The sequence below is a fragment of the Rhagoletis zephyria genome, unplaced genomic scaffold, assembly GCF_001687245.7.
Source record: "Rhagoletis zephyria isolate East Lansing unplaced genomic scaffold, Rhagoletis_zephyria_1.1 Rzeph_scaffold_02704, whole genome shotgun sequence".
NCBI lineage: Eukaryota > Metazoa > Arthropoda > Insecta > Diptera > Tephritidae > Rhagoletis > Rhagoletis zephyria.
The window spans coordinates 42,433-61,932 of record NW_016159788.1 but is presented as its reverse complement, the minus strand read 5'-3'; the positions used below and the strand labels follow the sequence as shown (position 1 = coordinate 61,932).

General features: G+C 33.1%; 1 protein-coding gene across 1 annotated transcript in view; it reads right to left on the bottom strand.

Moving 5' to 3' along the window:
* The window catches only part of LOC108367501 (potassium voltage-gated channel subfamily H member 8-like), a 63,831-nt gene that overhangs the window by 10,166 nt on the left and 34,165 nt on the right, over window positions 1–19,500 (bottom strand). The window contains exons 8-9 of the mRNA XM_017622119.1: window positions 15,842–15,922; window positions 6,001–6,096 (exon numbers count right to left, since the gene is read on the bottom strand). Coding sequence (XP_017477608.1) covers window positions 6,001–6,096; window positions 15,842–15,922 — 177 coding nt within the window. The remainder of the gene's footprint in view (window positions 1–6,000; window positions 6,097–15,841; window positions 15,923–19,500) is intronic.

Below are 19,500 nucleotides of genomic sequence, written 5' to 3'. Positions count from 1 at the left end.
TGATTTTTTTTTAATTTCAATCATTTGAGATAGTTAAAAATGTTACAATTAAACGGAAGGCGTGCGAGTAAACGTTATATAAGCACGAGTGGTTATTTTTACATTTTTTTCTAGCTTTCTAGGTTTTCATTTAAATATAATTTCGCGATGGAATCTTATTTCTTATACAAAACTGAAGATAGTGCATCTTTCGATTTAATTGGCATAACTAAGAACAGTTTCACTTCTCCAATTACTTCATCATGTTGTTTAAGAGCATAATCTACATATTTACTTAGAAAAGAAATGAAGGAAGGATGCTTTGTGAAGTGCCCCTTATTGCCGGCTTCATAATGATGGAGACCTTAGAATGATGCGACAGTTCTTTCATAGAACATTTGGTAGATAAACCTAACTAAGTACATCAGTTTCGACCACAAGCCTATCTATGTCTATATTTGTCAGCAAAACTCTTCTTTAAGTACAAATATTAGCAAATTATATGCGAATATTTTACTGCAGCACAAAAATGGAAATAGCAAAATCTTGCAAAGAAAGAGAAAAGCTGAATAACAATAGTACCTATATCATAAAATTGTTGCACATAAATTAATAATATTTTTGTAAGCGCACGAAATTCTTTGGAAGTATTTTCACTTGTCAGCAGCAAATAATGTAAGCATCTCTCTACATGTGATGACGCAGACGAGTTACTATTTTCATGACAATGCTCCATACGCATTTCGTTTGCTTAAACTCGACTTTGTGCTTTAATGTCAACGTTTTTAGCAACTATTTTTTTCTTGCATTCGTCATTGCTTTACACATCCAGCCCTCCCACTAGCGTCAATCCTTTAAGTCGCTAGTTATGTATGTATACTAGGGCAGGTCGATTTGTAGGGGCCCAAAAAAATTAACAGAGGCACATCGCGATTTTGATTATTTGGGTCATTTCAAGCATTTTTGCCCAAGAAACCATAGATCTAAAATGAATTTCGAGCCAGTGATTTTTTCTATCTAGTTTTTTTTTTTCAAAAAGTGACTCACGTGTTGAAACAGCTATCGCGAAAATCCACGAAATTTTACTTTATCATAATACAACTTCAATTTTCAAATAGCCTAAAATGTTCAGCGTCGAAAATTTTTATTTTTTTTTATTTCTATTTATTTATTTTTATTTTACATATTAAACACAGTATGAAAATGAAAAAGCACAGTATGAAAATGAAAAAAGCATGGTGTCACACATGTCATTTGTCATACAATATGTCGATAAATAGTACTACCAATATAATATTAAAACAAAATACGTTATACGTGTTTAAAAATTGAAACATTAGAAATTGTTTATATTTTTTTTTTTTGTTTTTATCTTTTAAGTTGCATATTTTTATTGAAAAAATAAGAAAAAATTTGTTTTGTAAAATCCAAAGAACAAATGAAAAGAACCTCCCTTCCCTGAATATTTGAGGCTATTTAAAATTGAAATTTCATTATGAAGAAAAAGTCAAATTTCGTGGCTTTTCGCAAAAAAGGCGTCGATTTTCGGAAAAAAGGCGTTTAAATCAAAAAAAAATAAATAAACGTAAGCGCCCTCTGGCGGCCCTCAAAAGAAAAAATTAATGCCAGAAATGGATTCTTCGACCACAAAAACCCCCAGATACACATTTTGGCTAGTTTTCAATAGGTACGCCACTTTTTGAAAAAAAAACTAGATATTAAAAATCACTGGCTCGAAATTCATTTTAGACCTATGGTTTCTTGGGAAAAAAATGCTTGAAATGACCCAAATAAGCATAATCGCGATGCGCCTTTGATGCGAAAAATTTGACCCCCCCCTTCTAATATTATACATATGTACTTGCATTGCACGCATTTGTTGCACATTTTTGTGATGCTCAACTGCCAGAGCTTAAGATGCTTACCTTTTTACGCAAATTACACGCTTGAATTGTTGCACTACCTCGCCACCTCCATTCCCTATGGTAGATCTGCAAATCACACCTACATACTTGTACATACGAGGAAGTAACTATGTATGCATTCTTTTGTTTGTTGCCATTTGACTTTTTGCTGCAATGAATCAACTGCTTGGTAATGTTTCTTCCAAGTACTTCTGCACTTGTGCGAATCAGCATGGCGTTTTGTGTGTTTATTTTATTTCTTAGTTGCACTCGAGAGTGTTTTTTTGTTTATTTCTTTTCTAGCTTAAGAGTAATGTACATGTCCTTGTTAAAAGTTTTGCTATGCGCTTGACTTGAAAACTCAAGAGAAAAACACTTTTCGTAAGTTTGAAAGTATTTTGCTTTGAAGACAGATTTTAGGTTATACATACATACCTATTATTAGGGTAGTAAGATTCAAAAAAAGACAAACACTGATACATGTGTGCATTTGTATGGGAACTTTTTTTTACGATGCAGGTATGGCATGCGAGTATTCTACGTGAAGTTCCAAGTAAATTTTCCGGAAAAGCATGGTCTAGAATTCAATTTCTAGTTGTCTAGTGCCTTAGCCAGTGCACTGACAATGGCCAACATTGGATTTTTTTGGCATAAATGCAAGAATTTTATAGCAATATATGCCTGATATCAGTTATTTTTATAAAAGTACATATATCAACTAAGAAAATTTCCAAATAACACGGATTTGTCAACATTTTTTTAATAGAGATATTATCTTTAGGCCTGAGAATTTCTATAAGGTTGCCATCTATCTAAAAAATTATAAGATGCGCGGAGTTCGTTAAATGACAGAAAATGAGGTGCAAATGAAGGTGCTTGGCCTCTAGATGTCCAATAATATACTATTTTTTAATAGGGCTGCCACCACATTTTAAAAAGTATAATATGTTCTCAGCAAAAAGCTTTTATTTTTTAGTGGTGTTGCCATCTTTTTAAAAGCTACTACCTTACATGCATATACATATGCATTTTTTGTTAATGAAATCAGATTTGCTCAGTTAATTCAATTAAAAAAAATGAGGTGTCAAGACGTGCCTATAGATGTGCAATGAATTTTTATTTTTTCGTAAGGGCTACCACCTATTTGAAAACTCAAAACGAATGAGTGCTAAGAAGTCTTTGGATTGAATATTTAAGCTATTTTTGAGGTGTTTGAAAGAGATTGGTATCAATCGAAAAACGTTTGAAAGGCTTTATTCAGAGCTATATTTAGTAGAGTTGCCATACGTTAAAAAAAAATCAAATTCAACTTGAATTGTGGCAATTAGATAATTGAAATATGTATCACAATATGGGTGCCAGACTAAAGGGGTTTGAGCAAGTTTTAAAAAAGTTTTGAAAAAGGTTATCATTCAAAAGCAAAAAGTCATGTAAAAGTCATGTCTGGACGCAGTGTTGCCAGAGAAAGACCCCTAAAGTCTTAATTTTTTACAAAAAAACCTCCAAATAAGATTTTAAAGCTAAACGAAAATTTTTCGGTCCCAAGAAATCTTGATTTAAAAATACCTCCAAAGAAACACGTAATTATAGATTGATTTTACGGCTGCAATTTCAGCAAGTTTTGGCTATTCTTATTTTGTTCATTTAATTTTCATTTCCTTTTTATGAAAACATATCTCGTATTCATAACGATTTATGTCCAAACAGCAATCTTTGTACAAAAGTTAAGAAAATTCGACAAAGTGTCATAATAATTGCAAGCTTTTTAATTAGACTTTTAGAAAGATTTTGATTATGCAGTTTTTTAGGCCTTGCAATTTTAGTGGTCCAAGTTAAAAGTAGCTAGGACTTTATTTATTTTCTCCATACGACAAAAAAGTCCGTGAAAATTTGCCAAAAATCAACGGCACAATTTATTGGTCCACTGGTTAATGCTTAACGCTTTCTGCTTTTCTTTAGGCCGCTGCGGACATAAAAAGTTTAATTTAACATGTTAATGCGTGCAAATAATTCGTGTTACTTAAATCGTTTCATTTTGATACGGACGTATAAACGCACCATTAAAACGCACCGAGACATTTTATCGTGTCGCCTTTATACGCATTTGAAATCCGAGTTAAGGCCATCTGAACAGTGTTAAATGTCCGCATATAAACGATCTACTTCAAAGCGTTTTTAAGTCGCTGTTTTTTCATATTTTTTGTATAATATTTGTTCTTTTCCTCCACTTTCTAACTCTTCACTAGAGTATATATACATACTATGTTTTTCTGTGCGAGAGAAGAAGGCAGATAATAGTGAAGGGTATTCATTTGCTGGTTACCATAATGTAACAAGGATAACATTGAAATGTTAGCAATTTTAACTAAAACTTTAAAAATCGTACATCATGCACAAAAATCTTCATTTTTAATATGTTTTCAGTGTAAAATTTTGCTTTTTAAAAAATCTTTTTTTGCCGACTTTTAATAAAAAATTGAAAAAATATATCTGGACGTTCACTTAAGTTGTCGCCGTTAAGTTAAGCCATAAATTGCATTATCCATTTTGGCTACTGGCTACCACTGAAATAGTGGCTCGTTCAGAAGAATGATAAAGAAATTGGTTGACATTTCTTTGGAAATACTAATGATGGGAAACGCTTACAGTAGAAACTTTGCCAGAAAGTTTTCAAAAATCTCACAGTGGCTTTAAGATAAAACTGCGTGGATGTCAACTTGATAATAAGGCCCAGCGTCATTTTTCAGACTATGGGCTGTTGATATGCACTGAAGGTTTCACATTTTCATATGAAAAACTGTTGACATATTCGTTAAAACATATTCGTCTAAGGCTCTATCTGTCAAAAATTACTTTCCGTTGAAATTTATCTTCATTTCCGATACTTCCGATTTCGGATGTTCTAAGAAAGAAGTAAGTCCAGGAATATATACCCTATATCACGAAATCCCTTTTATGTGCCTTTATAAAAAAAACTCGAGCACTTCTTTAAGCGACTATGATAAAATAAATCGTGTCTAAGTAAAAAACAAACTTATTTTCACAATTTGGCAAGCTCGGTTTCTTACGCAAATTTATTTAAAATGCGGCGCAGAATACTCTTTGCCATTTCCGCATAGGCAAAAAAATTTGCCCACGTTAATGAGCATACATACTTATGTAGTACATACATAAAGTAACCAAAAAGCTGTACGTATAATTTGAAGAAACTCTTTTTTAAAAACAAAAAGTATTGAAATTGGCTATAGCTACTGAAAAGCTTAACTTTGTCAATATTTATATTTCTGCCTTTTCATCATCTTCTTCTCCTTATTTGGCACCAAAACTGTTAGTCGGTTTGGACCGAGACCAAAATACTTTAATTGAAAGATGTGTTTTTTCCGTGTTTCCTTAACAGGCGCTTAGCAGAATGGATGCGTGTTGGACTGAAGGCTTGTTGGCCATGGGTTGAAACCCTGACCTTAAAATCATTTTATCTACAAATTCTAATTTGAAATTTGGTGAGTACTTGCTCAAAATAAACCTAGTAAAACTAAAGAATTGACGAATGATTGACTTGACAATAACCATTTCTGATAATTCTTGCATCTTCTAAATTTTACCCTCAATTTTGTGTTTGCGGCCACGCTGCTGGTATTTTTTGGAATTGTTGAACAAACTTTATATTTTCATTTCATTTTCCCATTACTTAAATGGTACTTAATGGCCACTTTTTTCCAATACTTTTAGGTACATACATGTCATTTCACGCCACATGCGCTCCGCTCCATCATGCCCACATCACTGCCTTTTCATGCTTAACATATTTCGAGCTTGTTTTACATCTCGCGTAACCTTGTAAGAATTCTAAGAATTTTTTATTATTTATTCATCTGTCTGTCTCAGCCCAGTATACTGCACATACATACATACAATAGGTAAGCCTTATGCAAAACACTTCATGTCGCCTACATTTCATCCCCCTTCCCCTTTTCCAATTTTCAATCCATTACTTTTTGTGCACAAAATGGTTCAAAAGGAAAACATATGTATGTATGTACGTTTTTCCATGGAAATTGCTTACTAATCGCAATGCAATAACGTTTCGTATCGATTTTCAAATTTCGCTTTAAATTACCTGTGAGGCTGCTTCGAATATTGGCAATTGCAGGATCTCGCGATGTAAATGCATAGACACATCGCCGCGCAGTTCCTCGGGAAATTCGCGCAGCGTCTGAAATTATAGCAACAAAAGTGAGATATACATACATGCATACATATTCACATTCGTAGTAAGGATGGCAAACAAATAAATAAAATATAAAATTGAAATAATCAGTCGGCCTTTTTTCTTTGCAGATATTTTTCAAAATGTGTGAGTATATGCTAGAATGATTGTATGTGTGTATGTACGAAATTTCGTTAAGGTAAAATATATTTAAGTGGGGCATATACAAGTGGGTTAAAAACTAGCTTAAGTGTTGCTTCTGCCCTCCCCATGCTGCATTTTTACACCTAACTTATGTGGCATTACACACATCGTATGCCCACCTGTTCGTCATGTTGTCCGTTGTTTTTAAGCAATTTTTTCAAATATTCCTTTTTTCAGTTTTTTTTTTTTATACATAAATGGAGATAGATTAAATTGTTTTGTGGATTTGATGTGAGAATTTTGGCCACATTTTATTGGCTTCTACAAAATAGTATTTTTGGACTTCTACATACATTTTGTAATTTAAATTCGTATACTTGACAGTTTATGTATAGAAATCATAAAATATCAATTACATTTAAAGCAATACCATTTTACTCACTAAATTAAAGAAGAAAATAAAAAAGAGATAAATAAAACAAGTAATTTGTAAGCAAAAAACCAAAACCGACTTCAATTCTCATACAAAAATTTTAGGGTACCGTTAATTTCTTCATAATCTAATGATCGGATCTAAACCAAAATTGGTAAGTGACCACCTCTGAGGTACCAACTTTCCTTTATAAAAAAAGTATTATACAAATCGGTGAACGTGGTTCACGGTTATGCGGTAGCATGCACACAAAACAAATATATTCCTATGAATTGATAGGTTTTGAAGTAGGTTAACGATTCCTTAAATTAGTAAATATTTAATTATTCTGTGACAACCTTGCCAATTGAGTAAGTAAGGAAATGGCATACTTTATGCATATTTGTGAAAAAAGTGGGCCGTATTTCTAATATTAAAGGAAAGTAGTGTACTGTGGTATAGGCGTTTATTTCCTAAATAATTTGCTATGCAGGAAAACATTTTACGTAAAAAGGTGAATTATTGAAATAAATCGGTTTAGTTAATCATTTATGTATGTCCCGAAATTCCGTTTAAATGCAATTGTTTGCTTAATTCAACTTCATAGCATAAAATGGCTCTGGAAGTGTTTTCGGAATTACAACAAACTGATTTCATAGAATTGGTCGAGCAAGCTGACTCAATAGTTCGATATGTGAAATTTAGTGAACCAAATTGCGATAACTAAAATTTGGCGGCTTCGTAAAATTTCGCTTTATTGGCTTCTGTTGCAACTAACCAGATTTCTGCTAATTGGAAATCTGGGTTAATTGCAACTAAATGACCGTAAAAATGGTGAAATAGGTGAAGCTTAGGAATGCTTAACTTTCCTATGAATGCCTTCTCAGGTGTGTGTGTGTGTGTGTGTTTTACTTCTTTTTATTTGTCCCGTATGCATAATTCTCCTAATTGGATGAAATTTTATCACAAAAGGAAAGCCTTAATTTACCTTCCATTCAACAAATGTAAGTACATACATATGTACATATCATTTTGCGATTGCTATCAATTTAACTTTATTTGTTCAAAACCTTTTAAAAAATCAAATTTGTGTTTATCGCGAAACGTTACACACATCAATGGAAATAAAAGCGCAAATGCTCATGCATATGCAATTAAATCAACATAGCTACACACACGTTTATCAGTAAATATATGTATGTATAGAAAGCTGCGAACAAATTTATGTGCAGAATAAAATTTAAAAAAATGCGCGCTTTGGGCTTTGTTATTTTATTTTTCCTGTTATAATTTCTGATATCAAATTCTTTTATGAATCGATACGATTGTCAAATTCCATACAGGCGCTTCCTTTCAAATGCATGCAAACAAAGTAAAATACATCAAATAACCAAAGCAACAAAGAATGTAACGAAATATTAGTTCAAAAGTGCAGAATGCGCTGAGAAAAGACAACGAAAATAACAAAAATTTTGCTATAGCAGCGCATAAAGTGTATGCTTGTAACAGCTGACATATCCTTATACATACATATATGCACATATGTATATTAGGGTGCATCGTTCTCCATAAAAAATAAAAATATTTTCTGTTTTTCCATGGGAATTAAATAGATACTTTATTATTCTAAGACTTGCGCCAAAAATTTTCAGAAAAATATTAGGATTCATATTATGTGGCACGACTTGAAAATGCCAATCCAAAAATTAAGTTTTTTATATACACACAAATAAAACTAGTTGCTAAGAATGGTTTTCTCCAAGAATTACCTCAGAATATAGAAGAGATTCAGCTTAAAAGGTCAACATAAAAATATAAAAAAAAAAATTATCAACGGAATCAAAATAATGACATTTTTGAGGTACTTTAAAATCGGTTCAGCTCACGTAAATCCAATTTTTTTTTCGAACTAGTTTGGCGAAAGTCTTAAAATAAAAAAGTGCGATTGGTGAAACGTGTCATTTTTGGCGGACTTTCAACGTTGCTAACAAAATTCTATGAACGACCAGCGCAAACTCCGGGTTGTAAATGTAAAATTTTTTGTCAAAATAACGCGCATAAGTGAAAAAAAAAAAATAAAAAATTTTTACAATTATATTTCGAAGCAGTCTGAACTTATAACTATTTGACTTTAACTTTGCAATGTTTGCCAGCTCAAATAATATGGCGGAGTCACAAGAAATTTTTGATACAAAAATAATCAGCTGTGTCGCAATGCAGCGACTTTTGGAACAAACAACCATTTTGCAATGTTTTATGCATTCCACTAAAACATTTTATAATTTCGATGGAAAAACAGCAACTTAGTTGGTGTGGCATCCTAGTCATTGTACATATGAATGTACAGAGCACGTATGTATATTGTTAACAGGAAAAAGACGATTGCGATATAAAAAGATATCAGTATAAGACTATTCCACTGTAACAGCAGCAAACAATGAATGCCAGATTATTTCGTGTTTTTTTTTTTATTCGTGCTCATAAAGAATTTAATTCACAACATCGATACGGAGAATTATCATCAAGTTGCTTCCAACCATAAATATACCTATGCATACATATCTGTAAATATATACTTCGTTGAAAAGACATTACTACTAGTTTGAGACAACGAATGTGTTACCTGCCAAAAAAAAAGCATAGAGTGCATATGAAATTTTCTCACAAAATTCGTGAGATTGCTATGTGTGGAACATTGTTGCGTATACGACGTGGCAGTTAAATGCTGAATGCAGCTACGTTATATGACGAGCGCAATATCGAACACTGGCAGCGGCGAATTCAAAGCTATAAAATTGTTTAGTTTTGTGAGAGACTTAAATTAGTGCGTGAATCCTAAGGTGCCATCAAAATTTTCTAAGATATTTTCACGTTTGCGCTCATATTCTTACACCGCACAATATTTGAGTGTTTCGTTTTAAACGGTTAGCGAGCATTTTTACAATGGCTAGGGCTATAATGTTTGTATTAGAAACTTTCTAATACAGGGCAGTAGTTGAGAGATTTTGAAGTGAAACTTCTTTATCGCCGGGGGGTTGGTTGGTTGGGAATAAATTGGCAAATTCAACGGAAATTGCACACGGAAGTTGGTTGGAGCTGAAAGAAGTGCTTATTGAGTGTTTGCACAACGGTATTAATTTAAAATGTATGTAGATGAAGAAAATGATAAATGTAAAGAAAAAGATAAGGAGGAGGATACCGATGAAAGTAAAGATGAAGATAGAGGAAGAATGATTAAAATAAAGGTAATTATAGAGAAAAGGATATAGATAGAGGTACAGATATTCAATCTGGGAATTATTTTGGGATTTTAGAGATTTTCGGGATTCGCGGGACTTATTGATATAAAAATCGATATTTTGATCGGTTTTGTTATCGATATTTTTATCGATTTTTATCGATATTGTTATCGATTTTTCTGTCGATATTTGCGGAAATTATCGATATAATAATCGATAATTTACTAGACTTTGTTATCGATTATTTTATCAGATTTGCAATCGATATTTTTAATGATTTTATTTTCGATATTGTTATCGAATTTGTTATCGATTTTCCTATCGATGTTTTCATTGAATTTTTTGCCGATAGTTTTATCGATTTTGTTATCCTTTATTTATTGATTTTGTTATAGATTATCTGTCAATCTAGATAGAAAAAAGACAAGAGTGTAGCCCAGGCGCACTGCTTTTTATATAAGTATATATTCCTTCCTTGTTCACCCTGGAATTGAAATCGCTAATTAAGATTTTTATATAGTGACCGGAGCAGCGCTCGTATGTGCTCTCCAAGTGCTCAGAAAAGAGATCGGGGTGTAAGCGCAAATGAGTCAGATTTTGAAAAACATAGCTTTGTAGCGGATTGTGGCTAGACGCTCGTACACCTGACCGAACAACGGAACCGGGGCGGAATCCAACACCGAATACATGTTTGTGTAGCGAGCCACAACTACTGGTGAACAGACGCTGCAGACTTCAGGGAGCCCTTAAACCTTAAACCGACTAAGTCAGAGTGGCCCCACTAAGCTGAGGGCTTTGCAGCCAAGGTCTGAACACGCTTCGTAAAAATTTTCTGTCAACACTATGGACCTTGAACTAAGTAAGTGCCGTGATCATCCCATTTTGATTGAAAACTGATGCTTTGGAAAACAACAAATCACAGCAACCGAAATTAAAGAATTTTCCCACTTTTTTCACATAAAATTATAAAATCACCGCATTATTTTCCAACTTGAAGCGCTAAAAAAACGGATCAACATTCTCTTAACCAGAAAAAAATAAAATACTTTAACAACAAAATTTTAGATACCACAAAAACATGTTGATAACAACATCATATCGACTTCATCGCAGCCATATAAATAACAAAATATCCACTTCACCCTTTCTACTCTTGTTATAATATAAGTTACTTGATTCAACAACCAATGACCCAGTTAATTTGGTGGAAAATATTGCTACTGTTACATTTTTGTATTCAGTGTTTCCCCAAACTTGTTAATTTCCGTCGCTTGTTGCTTGCATAACAACTGTGTATATATTGTATATATTAGCATACATTCACTAAAGTGTATGAGCGAAAAGTAGATACATACATATCTTCTTTCATAACAATGAGAGCAAAGCCTTAAAAAGGATATGATGCTGTGCGATGGGAGAATGGGAAAAATCAAAATACGTAGATGGAAATTTATGTTAATAAATGTGTTTTTGAATGTGTTAGTGATGTGTATTTGACGACAAAATGGAGTGGCAGTGATTGTTATAACTAAATTAATTTATTGCTGTACTTCATACTCTTGTATCCAATGAAGCAAGCTATTTTGTCATTCCATGTATATAAAAGAGGAAATTGGGAAAAATTTTAAAATACCACATCTCAATAGTCTTTCGAAAGTTATTAAAAAGATGAAATGAAGTTGTAATTTTTGTCTATGGAAACTTTAGCTTCATATGTATGCAGGGTCAGTCATAACTACGTACAAATATTTGGCACACGTATTCTGGGACTTATTTACTGAGCTAGGGCCAGTTTAAGATAAATCGGTTAAGTCATTGAAATCATCAATTTTTGGCTAATTTTTAAGCTAATATCTATACGTAAAAACCTTGTATATGATGAGCTGGAATTTCCCATTATTCTAATATAAATTTTAAAATAAGCCATAACGGTTTCAGTGCGGTACTCAGTAGATTATCTCATAATTTTTCGGAATCTCTTTAAGCATTTTATTATTACGAGTTACTTCAATTTAAACATCCGCTATTTGCCATAAAGCTCGTACTTTAGGATGTTGTTCGAGAGTGAGAATAACAACAACAGCTACACAAAATCACCAACAATCGGTTCATCGCTTATTAGAAGAGAGTGAGCCGAGATTCATTCATCTAAATGTTTTGGTATCATCGGTGTCTTAGATAAAGTGCTTGGCTAATTACAACAAAGAATTACTCATGTATTTCAAGATCTGTCAATCTGAAGGCACTCAGCCTTTCTTTACATAGAAGAATGAAAGCTTGTTTTGTTGTAAATTGAGGCCATTTCCAGCAGCTAATTTTGGATAATAAATTCTTAAACTTTGGAACAAAAAACGTTTTTATATTTATTCATGCAAAAATTGACTGTTGCCGCACTAAAATCATAATGGATGGTTTCAAAATTTATTTAAAATTTGTGGGGAATTCTAAGCCTCTCAAGCACAATATTTGTACGTAAAAGTATCAGCCTGAAATTAGCTAAAAATCAATTTTCAGCTGGCCGTTACTCAGTAAATAAGCCCCGAGGAGAAAAATGTTCCCTAATATATTTTTTTTGCTTTGGCCCCCTCTATAATTACTTTACATCAGTCACAAAGACCTGTCCCTCCAGTCACCACTTCAAAAATTTTTTAATATTTCTATGAAAATTACATCAGGCTAAGTTTTATTGAAACAAAAGCATAAAGTTCTTACAAAACATTATAATACAAAAACATCCTTCTTGAAAATTAAATGCTTTGGCAAAAATTCATTTTTAAGGGCACAAACGTAAAATGGAGTTGTTTTCAATATCCCACCATTCAAATATATTCAAGTGATAGTTACATAGAGCGAGAGAGGAAATCGGTTGGTATTTTGTTAAAGGAATTTTATACAGTCGTTGTATAGTAAAAAAATATCTTTCGCTGTTGTATGTATACGACGACATATCAATGGCTGGGTGGCAGCCAGTTCGAAGATGCCCTATCTCAGAAAATTTTTCAACAACGCTCTATTTCAGAATTTGGTTGAAGAACGCCCTATTTTATAATTTGATTGAAAAATGCCCTATCTCAGAATTCCCTATCTCAGCGCATTTTCATTGTATTTTTGTTTGAGATACGGCGTTCTTCAGCCAAGTTCCCTAATAGGGCATTTTTCAATAAAGTTCTGAAATAGGGCGTTCACCAAACAAATTCTGAAGTAGGGCGTTCTTGAAAAGCTTTCTGGGATAGGGCGTTTTCGAACTGGCTGCCGAAATAAGTCGTTCTTCCACTAAGCCACCGGTATGTAGAAATAACTCAGAACTGATCACATTCTGGAGTAAAATGTCCCACCAGTCACAATGAAATGGCTCTATTACAAAGTTGCTAGAGAACAAATAAGACAAGCAAACTTCGCTCTTTTATAAAAATTTTTAAGCATTTCTTCAAGGTTCATTAAAAGTTACGTAAGATTTCCATCTAATATTTTTTTTTTAAATGAAATTAAATTAAATTTAGATTTTATTTTTTTTCTGCATTTATATACGTACGAGTATGCAGTACTATTAATCTCTTATTTGTTTTGAGCATATTTCTTCGATTGCGCGCACCCAGTTTTATATGTAAATGAATATGCAATTTCGGAAAGGGCACAGTTACAACTTTTAATAAAAAAATCACTCATTAACAACTATTTTTTAAATTTTATTTAAGTACTCCCTAAATAACATTTTTTTCTGATTTTTATTATATAAATCCAAAATAACAATTATTTTTGTTTTTTATCTAAAAATCTGCAAATAACTGTTATTTTCGATTTTCAAATTATATACCATAGAAAACTGTTACTCAAGACTTTCATTTATAAAGTCATCAATACTAATCAGTCATTGACTTTTATTTTTAAAATCATACTTATTAAAGTCATTTGTATAAGTCGTAGTCAATTTTGGTTCTCCAACACCTTCTTAGCTGCGAAAAATGATAATGACTTTTATACGCATGATTTAAAAATTAAAGTCGGTGGTTGATTTTTATTGATGACTTTTATAAATAAAAGTCTTCAATAACTGTCATCTAAGACATATAATATAAAAATCAGAAATAACTGATATCTACAGATTATTTATATAACAATCAAAAATAATTGTTATTTTGGATATCAAAAATAATTATAATTTTTTTTTTTTAATTTTGCATAAAAATTTATTTTCAAATTTGATTCGCAGTGAAAAAAAAATTTATTGTTATGTATCACTTAGTTGCAGAAAATTTCCTTCGTAGTGAATTTTTCAAAGACAGTTTTCATCAATAACTGATATGTTCGGTCCCTGCTGAGTATTAAAACTTTTCGAAAAGTAAAAAGAGCTAATTGTTTTCTAAAGAAGTATAATATTTGGAAAAAAATGTTTGCAAGTCTCAAGTTTTGAAATAACAAAAAAAAAACGCCGAAGCATGTAAACTTAAAATTCAGTCTTAGATTATTGATCTGTATACCGTTTTATGAAAAATAACTCAAACTTTAAAAAGGAAAAATAAAAAAAAATTAAATCTCTTGAATTTTTTTCATCTGTACTAAATCCTGTTCTTTTCCAAAAACAAAACTCTTTTGAATGGTCAAATGAAAATGTGCATTAAATTTTTGTATGAAATTAGGTCCGGAAATAATGTTACTCATACGCCACATCGCACTTGGCCGTACTCATACATGGCATCTGAGCAACAGTTTGCAGGTATAAGTTTTCTTTTTTTTTCATTCGCATTGCAAACTTTCAATGAAAATATCTTGGGAAAATTATCTACAACCCAAAATAAGGTTTGCGTGTATCGGCGTTTGTTTGTGTCATTTTAGGGTCCCTACAGTTGTATGTGCTGTTGAAGAAATCTGCTTTCCATAAAGCATATCGAGTTATCCGTTGCCGACCTTAAGGCTTTGATGGCAGCTTGAAAAGGGCAAGCTAAGTCAGCATGAAAAACAGTCTATTTGACTCTCTCATATATAACTTCTGCTAGATCCAGTAACAATGTCCATTTTGTAGCCATCCCTGATAATGGGGATTTCATCATCCTTAAGAACAGTATTACACTTGCAGTCACTCCGGTCGCGAAAATGGATTTCGAAGCTATTATCCGCGGGCTGATAATCACAGCTACTGTGGTGCACCCCCACTCTGTCAAGTATGATTGCGTGGCGCGAAACAACAAATCATTACCATTTTTCTAGGCATAAATTATCAACTTGCATTAAATAAGCGCAAAAAAAGTAGCCGATACGCAACTCAGGTTAAAGAACCTGAATGCGCCACTAGTCCAGTGGCACTATAAATGCCATACCTAGACAAATCAAAGCATTCCATTTCGCCTTCACAATACCGCTGTCAGACACTCGAGTGTCAAAATGTATGAAATTGCAAAAAACCCGCATCACTTACACTTTACTTAATGTCAGGCAAGCCAAAAATGCACTCAGACTAAAGAAAACGCTCACTTTGTTAACAGTTTTTGAGACAAAAAAGTGCCTGTGGTTTGTAACAAAAAAAAAAAAGTACTGAGAAAGTTTTAAAAAAATAAAAAGGAGGCGCGAAAAAAAGGTTTTTGAGGTTTTGTGCATGGGGTACATACATATACATATACTTAGACATACTATAACTAACTACGCAGTGAGGGTAGAGTTTCAAGGAGAGTATGCAACAGTTAGCCACACCACATTGAGCAGAGCATAGACCGCAGATATTATGCTCGAAGTAGTAGTAGACAGCGAGTTGTGTTGGTACTTTGTGGTTGTCGGCCATAAATATTTTAGCATTAACCCCGACGTTTGCTAACTACCAATTGCGCAGTTGATGTACATTCACACATACATACATATATACATATGTACTCGTGCATATGTACGTGAGTAACTTAAGTGTTGTAAATGGATCGCAAAATAGTAGAGTTGTTTTGCTCTTTTATTCTTGTTTGTATGTACTCACCTCGTAAATATCAATGCCATGGTTGAGTGACCATGATGTCTGGAAATAATCTTCAATCCTTTGCTTCAGCTCTTTTGGCATCTACGTGGTTAGAGATGAAAGCGGTGAAAATTACGTTGGCACGTTTGTTGATGGAAAATTCAAGTTGAGTTGGGTACATGTAAAAAAAAGTAGTTGAGTTAAATTTAATATGACTAATGTATATGTACGTATGGTAAAACATTTAGAGTTTGAACATATTGAGCTCGACGCGGTTTTGGACCAATTATTTGCTTTATAAAATGACTTTAAGGTATATATTAAAGTTAACGATTAAGTGTGTTTGGAGGTTCCAAAAAAAAAAAATAAAACATTTACAAATATTGCTGTCTGCATATCTTTCATAAAAATCCGAAAATTCAATTTCAACCCATTAATTTATTTTTGAAGAGTTCTTTGTGAGCTACACATTGAAATACTAAATTGGTTTACAATGTGAGCTTGTTGTTTATGATATTAGGGTGTTCGATTGTTCGCCTCTTTTCCGAAACTGGTTTTCAAGTTATTCGAAACATTTCAATTTAAAAAAAAACGGTTCCCCATTTTGAAATAAAGAAATCTTATAAATAAGTTATATTTTTAATAGTTTCATGCGGAGAAAACGCTAATATTATGTGAAATTGTTATTTTTTTTATTTATTTTTTTTTTTATTTTTTTTTTTTGAAATTATAACCAAAAAATGTAGTAAAAATATTAACAGTGAAGACAGCCTCTATTTACAAAAGAGAAAAAGCATAATCCTGGTCATCAAAATTTAGCGGCATACATGGTGTAATACTTTTAATAAAATTTAAAGAAAGCTCGAACACTGTTGTTTTATCCCGAAAAATAAAAAATCTTGATACAGTATTTATAAGTATAAGTAAGCAAATAGTCGAACATTTCCGCATATTTTTACTTAAAAAATTTTAAAATAATTTAAAAATTTCTCTGCCGACATTTTCTATTGCGGAAGTTAGTAATTCGACATGAAATTTCTGTGAAAATCATCGCCGATGATATCGCAACTTTTTCGAGTTCTTATTCGCTCTCGGGAAGTACTGATCCACCAAGAGTTCACGTCTTTAAGAAACGAAAGCGACAGAACAGTTAGTAACTATTTCGATAGGAATAAGAGTAACTTGTTCGATAAAGTTGGAAGCATTAAAGAAGATTCTTGGGCTGGTAAAATTTTTGATGACCGTAACGAGAGAAATTTGAGATACTTTTGTATTTGCAACCACAGCCGCAGAGTTACGCCATTTTCAGCCTCCCTTCGGCTTAGATTACTATCTCAAACGCACCCATATTTTATGTAATTCCAACCACATAAATATTTTATAAAGCAGTTCCAAAAGTTGATAGTAAATTTCTTTCAAGAAAGAAAGAAAGTTGATAGTAAAAAGTAAGGATAATTTCATCTATAGTATTTGCCTGCCACTACCACAAAATTAAGAGAAGAATTTTCTTCACGTTTTCAATCCCATCTGTGGCACTGCAAATTCATTAGCCGCGGCATCCTCCGAATGCGGACGCTTAAACTGTTGAATCCCGCGAGAAGTTCGAATATTACATGGACCAGATGCAGAAGCTTCCTAGAATTCCCGCAGTCGACAACCGGCCAGAAAGAACTTGCAATTTTTCATGCCAGTATTTATTGGACATCTATTCTCCCCTTGAATGGGTATTTATGAAGAAGGATGGGTTCAGGGCTAGCCTCGAAAAGCTTCAGTCCATTTTTTCTAGTAAGCAGCTGAAACTGTAAAAAATTGTAGAATCCAGAGCTTATTCGCCTAATGGTGGAGCCAACTGCGTCAACTTTGCCCGCAATGTCAATAGGTGGGGCACTGAGCATAGCGTTAAGCGTCAAATAACTGCACCATCCTTGAAGCAGCCTATGTTTTTCAAAAAAAAAATAAAAAATATTAAAAAATGTACATCGAAACCCGCTGAATGCAATTGAGCAGACATGAGTTGACTATGGCTGCCCCGCAGTTTTCACAGTTTTTATTGCATTTACCTGTGCAGCTATTAACGGCACCACGATGTTTTGTTGTTTCTACATACCTATGTTTGTTGTTTTATTTATCGCAGGCATGTCTGCTGTGATGACAGTAATTACAGAACCCTATCAAAAGCAGATATCTCCTTTCAGCGACAATGGTGCGTGATAGCAAAGCCGATGATACGTGAAATACCTATACACTAGAGCAGATCGCGAAAAAACCTCAGCTCATGCATATCTAGTATAATTATGACATGCCGATATCGATAAATAGACTACTACTCGAAATAAAAAATTAATATTATAATGTCGGTGGTAATGTCAGTTCAATCAATAAATTCAATAATGATGACCTCTCGGTTAACTAATCAATATTTTCCAACTAATTTGAATTTTTTAACCGCGTGGCGTACCACTCCTTCACTCAACTCAACAAAAACAGAATATACGGAAATTTTTCAAATTGCTTTTGCATCCCCGTCAGTGTTTTTGTTCCAGTTGTTCAGTTTTCTGCTTTGCCACACCGATAATCGAAGTAAAATTTAATAGTGTGGCAATGCAGCCAGCGGCAAATAAGGCAAATAAAAACCAACAAATAACGAAAAAGAGCAATTTTATGCAGATATCTACTCGTATATGCACTCGCTGGTGTAACTGCACAGATACTAACGGTATAGCCACTGACCCATATGAACGTTAACTCACTTAACTGGCTGTTTGTTAGTCAACATGTGAAGATTGCCATCACCTGCTCAGCCCTACACTGCTACAACACTGCTGTCCGCAACATTCCCTCCTTTCTAGTAAACAACTGCATAGTTGGCATCACACGCCCCAATTTATTTTTATTGCCACATTCCACAGATCGCAGTCGTGGCAAGCACATTTTATATCTTTCCCAACGGATAATGCATCCTCTTCAGTAGTAAGGAGCAATGAAGCGAAAAGTCTGTAGCACCATCACTTGAATTCCAACAACGGTAGTGTAAGCAGTCAACAACAGCTGGCTGTACAGTAATCATAGTTGCCAACTTGGTGCTTTAAGCACTAGATTTAGTGCTTTTGGAAAATTAAAACGCCAAAAAAAAACGGTTTAGTGCCTAGTGCCCTTTTTAGTGCTTTTTTCTGCACTAAAATTTCTGAATTTACAAGAATCTACAAATTTAAATGCACTAAAATGCAAACCATGATTGATAAAAAGATGAAGTTGCAAACCCACGTTCTTGCGTTCTTGTTAAATTGTATTCGCGTTCAAAATGCTAGCACGCAGATAAGCTAAGTGTTTATTTTTTTATTTTCTTGATTATTGATAGATTACACAGTCCGAAAAATTTTAACTTTTTTTGCCACCTGAGTTCATCGTGTTTTAGATTTTTCGGTGCTGAATCCAAATCTGGCTGCAGAATTTCTCTACCACGTCAGAATTTTGAGATATCCTAACCTCTAAGAGTAAAAACACGGTTTATTATAAAAGAAAAAATTGTTTCGCTCATTTCTACTTAGGGTATCATTAAGTAACGGGTGATTTTTTTGAGGTTAGGATTTTCATGCATTAGTATTTGACAGATCACGTGGGATTTCAGACATGGTGTCAAAGAGAAAGATGCTCAGTATGCTTTGACATTTCATCATGAA